Raw genomic sequence first — 6,430 nt, 5'->3', positions numbered from 1 at the left:
CATGCGGATGCTTGCAATTTGTTGGACAGGTAAATCAATAAGACTATAAATGCATACAAGACTTTTTTTTCTTCTAAAGATAATTATAAAGGTAAATTGATATTTAGAGATCTTACACATCGATTTTATATTCAGGAGAATCAACTGCCTTATCAAAGTTTTTCAACAAAATATGTTTTCGTCTTTTATACCTATGATATAATTATAGCTTATTTAATTGATTGCATTACTTATGCTATCAGTAGAGAAACTGGAATATGTCACTTAGCGTCTTTGTGACATATACAGTATCAGTTAGTTCCAATAATAGTCACTTAGGCGGGTACAATTGTATCTAAAGCAAGATGAATACCCTATCCATCGTTGGTTTATCCTCAGCCACTGAGATTTTAAGCAATTAAGTATGCCGCGTAGAAATTGTTCATGGATACAATCTAATATTTTTCAATATTGAATTCCGACGGACATAGTACTGTCAGCCAGTCATTTGCGATGCTGCATTCGAGCGAACATTCTGTCCAGTCCACCAGATAGCTCAGATTATGCATAATGGCAGATATACTGTCCGTTCGTCCAGTAAGATGAGATGTTGCGGGCCGAACTCCTATCCGGGATAGACTTAGTAAACACAAGAAAGGAACGTTCAATTAAAAGACACACAGATGTTGAACTTAACAACAAAAGCTTGTCTGCCCATTGCAACCTCTCCAATTTTCTTACATGGACACATTATATTCTTTTTTAAAACGTATTCTATCTCCGGTCAAAAATAAGATTTTGTTACCATACGTCTTTTAAATTATCATCGTAATGATGACATGTTAATATTATTATTATTATTATTATTGCTGTTGTTGTTGTTATACTTACCAGATGCTAATTTTAACCATTAATTCGATGTTTGCAATTTTCATGCTAGTATTAGCTACAGAAATTATAGCGTAATATATATGAGTATATGACTTTCTACATTAATTATAATGTAGCAGGTATGTGTACTTGATTTTCTACATGAATTATAACGTAACAGATATGTGTACTTGGTTTTCTACCTCAATTATAACGTAACAGATATGTGTACTTGATTTTCTACCTCAATTATAACGTAACAGATATGTGTACTTGATTTTCTACATCAATGATAACGTAAAAGATATGTGTACTTGATTTTCTTCCTCAATTATAACGTAACAGATATGTGCATTTGATTTTCTACATCAGTTATAATGTAACTGATACATGCACTTGATTTTCTACATCAATGATAACGTAACAGATATGTGTACTTGACTTTCTAATTCAATTATAGCGTAGCAGATATGTGTACTTGACGTTTTAATTCAATTATAACGTAACATATATGTGTACATGACTTTCGACATCAATTAGAACGTAATTGACATGTGTACTTGACTTTGTACATCAATTATAGCGTAGCAGATATGTGTACTTGACTTTCTAATTCAATTATAGCGTAGCAGATATGTGTACATGACTTTATACATCAATTAGAACGTAGCTGACATGTGTACTTGACTTTTAATTCAATTATAACTAACATATATGTGTACTTGACTTTCGACATCAATTAGAACGTAATTGACATGTGTACTTGACTTTGTACATCAATTATAGCGTAGCAGATACGTGTACGTGACTTTCTAATTCAATTATAACGTAACAGATATGTGTCCATGATTTTCTACATAAATTGTAGCTTAGCAGACATGTATACTTGATCTTACTTTCAATTTCACACGAAATATAATATCTCAGATGTATTCTACAGTAGACATAAATCTAGATACTTGTGTATATAGATGAATATGTGGTAAATCATTAAACACCTAACTGATTAGCTAACGAATAAAAAAGCAACGTTAATACTGATGATTGATTTTCTTAAAGCATTATTTTTGCAATATAAACACTTACTAAACACATTTTGCACATGTCATATAAAAATGTGATATACATTACCCCGCACATGTCAAACATATACAAGGCACGAAACAAATGAAGTAGTGTGTGTGTGGTGTGTGTGTGAATTTGATTTTTAACGTAGCTCTAACAACGTTTCAATCATATCACTATGATGTCTTTAGTGCGGCAGCTTATAGTGATATCTTGTTGTGAGGCATCATGTGGCAGACGTGTGGCATCATGTCCAACCCAGTCATATCATCCTGACACCAGGCTGACCAGTCATAACCATAGCCTCTTGTTCTTTCTTGCCTGTTTTTGGCAGGTCACAAAAACGTTTATAATGTTACTAGTATAACTTGTTGGCGTTCTACATCACAAATTAAAGCCTTTTCAGAGACATTTGCTACAGCAAATTTTACAAAATGTGTCAGCAAGGAAAATAAGCTACCATTGCTAATAAAGAAATAAAATAGCCCTTTGATAATGAGGTGTAATTAGAAAGATAACAAAGATGACGTCTGTTTAGAATAGATAAGATCGTTTGTTTCTGAAAGAACATTGCTATTGCAACAAGAGAGAGAGAGAGAGAGAGAGAGAGAGAGAGAGAGAGAGAGAGAGAGAACATTGCTATTGCAACAAGAGAGAGAGAGAGAGAGAGAAACAGACAGACAGACTGAGAGAGGTATGGTATTGTCTTTCACAGAGTGGAAATCAAGTTATGACGCCGACGGATGTCTAAGTTGCACGGCTGCTGGAACTAGTGCTTTGTATCTGCTCGTTCCAGAATGAGAGTAAAAAAGTGGGGAGATTACACATGAACTACAAGGACACTAGAGAAGATTAAAGAGAGTAAGGATGAACTCTGCAATGCCCTTGGGATCCTGCAAATCTGCATAGATTTCATTTCTCCTCAGTGGAAAAAGAGGATAAAGAGGTTGAGGTAAGGAAAAGGAGAAGAAATAAGAGAGATGACGGAATAAACCGAATGGAAACAAACAGGTCAATGAAGCCACTTACAATGCCATTGAGACAATGTTGTGCAACCTGACCGAACGTTCTTAACTTGAACGGGTTTTTAAATAAAAGACAGACAAAGATCAGGCTGCTAGAAAGTGTATGAAGCAAAACAACATTTTACAACAAGAATATAATAATGAGCTTAAATTTATTTCTAACTTGATACCAGAAACGGGATGGTAAGAACATAGGACGTCATAGTGCTAGTACTCCCGCGAATGAAATACTATTACAAACTGATTAATCTTTTCTTAGTGCTATGCACATAGCCCAAGTTTGGTCAGACATCTTGTCACCATAAGGGTCTTACATTTTTCAACATGCTACTTTTATTTTAACGACCAACAAAAATGTGTTGCTCACTATTTTAAATTCTTATGAAAATCAGTGCATCCTGCCAACTAAGTCAAATCGATCTTTACAGTTACAAAATAAATCCACACAAATAAAGTTTCAAAATGAATTACTCTTCTGTGGCTTTTCTGATCATCTGCTGGCCATAAACATTCGGACATCAACGTAATGTTACGTATAACTAGGCTTTGTTAGAAACCGTAGCAATGATGAACCAAACTATATTAACAACCTTCAAAATCATAAATGTAAGGAAAGGCAATTTATCCACAGCTTCACTAGCATGCTTCCATGTAATGCTTTCTTCAGAACAAGCCATTGAATTTTCATCGGGTAAAACCTGACATTGTACTAATATTAGTTTTGAATTCTTAGGCTTCTCATAGTCCAAACACTTGTTATATCTTTCACTGCAATGTTTCTCAATAGGATAAATAACAGTTACAGAATATGATCAATGCTAAATTCACTTATTATTGATCAAAATATGAAAGAAATATATCGACTGGACATTTAGACATGCACTATAATTTATATTATGTTACAAATTTGGATAAAAGGACTTTGACGCATCTCATACAAATCTTTGAAGTTACTTACATTCTAATAATACATTATATTAACGATGAAAAAAGAAACCGGGAAGGTGGGTGGCGGAGAGGTTTTAAAAGGTGCACTAAACTGCACGTACATATCATCTACTACGTTTAAACCGATGACAATTTCCTTTGTGTTAAATCGCTGAAGTCTGAGGATACTTAACAAGTATGCAAAGTTTGTGGAAACCTTAAAACATCTTTGTGCCAGATATTACATAATTAAAACGAGTGTTCTCCAAACAATTTTTTGTTATTACCTTTTCTAAATTTACTCCGCCATACACCAGCATTGAATATTATTAATTACGACTAACAATGACTCTGACTACAAGGAACGCAACGTCAATATTATCAGCCGGTCGCGCTTTAAATACTGCTTTTCCACTCCATAATCCATGTGACCTCTGACTTTTAAATGCTCAGCTGCTAAAGAAAGACAAAATTCCACGTGACTGATTTCCATGGAAACTGGAACGTTTACCAATACTCAATATCTCCAGCGAGATAACAATTTCTGAAAAGTATAAATAAAGAATTGGAGCTCGTGAATATGGCTATCAACGAGCTCGTTTGAGTCGACTGCACATGGTGAGGCTCCGTAACGAAAATAAAAAAGTTATGGATTTCTACAATCAAGAGCTGCTTCATTATATTTTAATGCATTCAAGAATATAACAATGACATTAAATATATATCTCTAATTGGATTCCAGAAAGGGGAATGTAAGAGCATATAAGCCATAGTTCTAGTAATCTTGCGAATGTAATACAATCGAAGACTAAACAATCTCTCCTTAATTCTATGAATATAGTCTTCGTTTAGCCAGACATCTTGTCACATTATGGGCTATACACTTCAACATGCTAATTTTAATTTAACGTTAAACAACCATCTGGTGCTCACTATTTAAAAATCGGATATCAATGAAGCCTGCCAACTGGGTCACATGAGTCTTTACAATTCTACGATCAATCCACACAAATAAATTCTCAAGATGAATGACTCTTCTGTGGTTTTCCTGATCATCTGCTTCTCATAAACATTTGAATATCCTCTTCATATTATCCATAACTATGCTTTGTTAGAAACCGTAGCAATGATGAACCAAACTATATTAACAACCTTCAAAAACATGAATGTAAGGAAAGACAATTTATCCACAGCTTCACTAGCATGCTTCCATGTAATGCTTTCTTCAGAACAAGCCATTGAATTTTCATCGAGTACAGCCTGACATTGTACTACTATTGTTTTGGAAAGGTTAGGCTTCTCATAGTCCTTATATATTGCATCCACGTCAGTTGGTTTCACTTTGGAATCGCAGCATTTCAGCAACTTGGCAATACTTCTTAAACTTCTTGCGATCTTGTTGTTTGAATTGTCCTGGTTGTGATATAGTTTCAGATTAAAAACCGTTACCACAGTGACAAATGCGCTCAAAGCGAGATCTAAAACAAGAAAATAGGACATAAAAGCCATCGGTTCTGACGTTTTGGGTAGATTATCACCAACGATGGTCAGGAATACGCTGACGGCCAGTAGAACAGTGATTGCATACGAAACCCTTTCACCTGACTCTGGCGGAAGTACAAAAACTAGAATATTTAATAAACCAAGAAATATAATTGGAAGAATTACGTTTACTATGACGTAAGTCGGTTTCCTATTAAACGTCAAAGTGAATTCAACCGACGACCAATCGACGTTGACCAATGATTTCGCTGACGTACTTACTAATTCCCACGATCCACCATCACTGTATTGGCCTGTTTCAATTCGATCCGAGACCGTATGCAGCATGACCTCTGCGTAGCTGTAACCCCATGGATACAGAGATATTGTACAAGTTTGAGAGTCGAAAGGATAGAAGCGAACATCCACGGAACATTTGGTATTCATCACGTTACCGGTGGGCCATGCTGCGGTGCCGTCATATTTGTAAGCTATTCTTTGCCAATCTTCGCCGAAGGTTGATATTGCGTCGTAAGGGTTTGATAAAACAACATCAGGTACCCAGACGTCCTTATAAGAGAAAAACACTTTGGTAATATTGTCAAATGACGAAGGGTCCCAAACCATGTTTGCGTCATTCCACACTATGACCATGCCCGCCACGATGGACAATTTTTCTTCTACTTCATCAAAGTCTTGCATTGATAACAGCATGAAATCTACATATGCGGAAACGGGTGCAACCTGGTCTTTCACTGGTCTGATATTTTTGTTATAACTGGAAGTCAAATTTGTCATCAGGGTTTTCATACTTTGCAAGGTTTGTGAAAATGTTGTATTAAACACCAGCACGAAAGCAAGCCAACACAGCAGTACCATTCTTTGCGATATTTTCATTGAGCTTGCTGTGTAATAATAATTAGGATGTATAAATCAAAAAGATTTTTCTAGTCCAATTTACCTGCTTAGAAAATAAAACTTTTGTATGTACGATGAGCGTCTACGCCTTGCTTCTATATATTCATTATCAGTAGTATTTCCTTGTATGTTACGTTGATCCGTTTTTCAAGAATTAGTTATTA

At 35.1% G+C, this 6,430-nt stretch overlaps 1 protein-coding gene across 1 annotated transcript; it reads right to left on the bottom strand.

The window, feature by feature from the left end:
• Window positions 1-3,478: 3,478 nt before the first annotated feature.
• LOC149787207 (neuronal acetylcholine receptor subunit alpha-6-like) lies at window positions 3,479-6,158 on the bottom strand. Its single transcript, XM_089976068.1, has 2 exons — window positions 5,019-6,158; window positions 3,479-3,637 (listed from the first exon to the last, which is right to left on the bottom strand). Exons 1-2 carry the CDS (start codon window positions 6,156-6,158, stop codon window positions 3,479-3,481), a joined length of 1,299 nt encoding a protein of 432 aa, XP_089832194.1.
• Window positions 6,159-6,430: the final 272 nt, after the last annotated feature.

The sequence above is a fragment of the Sinohyriopsis cumingii genome, chromosome 12 (genome assembly GCF_028554795.1).
Source record: "Sinohyriopsis cumingii isolate HCF-2022 chromosome 12, ASM2855479v2, whole genome shotgun sequence".
NCBI lineage: Eukaryota > Metazoa > Mollusca > Bivalvia > Unionida > Unionidae > Sinohyriopsis > Sinohyriopsis cumingii.
The sequence above is the reverse complement of the archived record's forward strand: the minus strand, read 5'-3'. Positions and strand labels throughout refer to the sequence as shown.

Coding starts and splice junctions, on each gene's coding strand:
- LOC149787207 (XM_089976068.1), bottom strand. CDS start 6,158: ATGAAAACCCTGATGACAAATTTGACTTCCAGTTATAACAAAAATATC. Junction 3,638..5,018: donor TTACATTCATGTTTTTGAAG/GTTGTTAATATA, acceptor GTACAATGTCAG/GTTTTACCCGATGAAAATTC.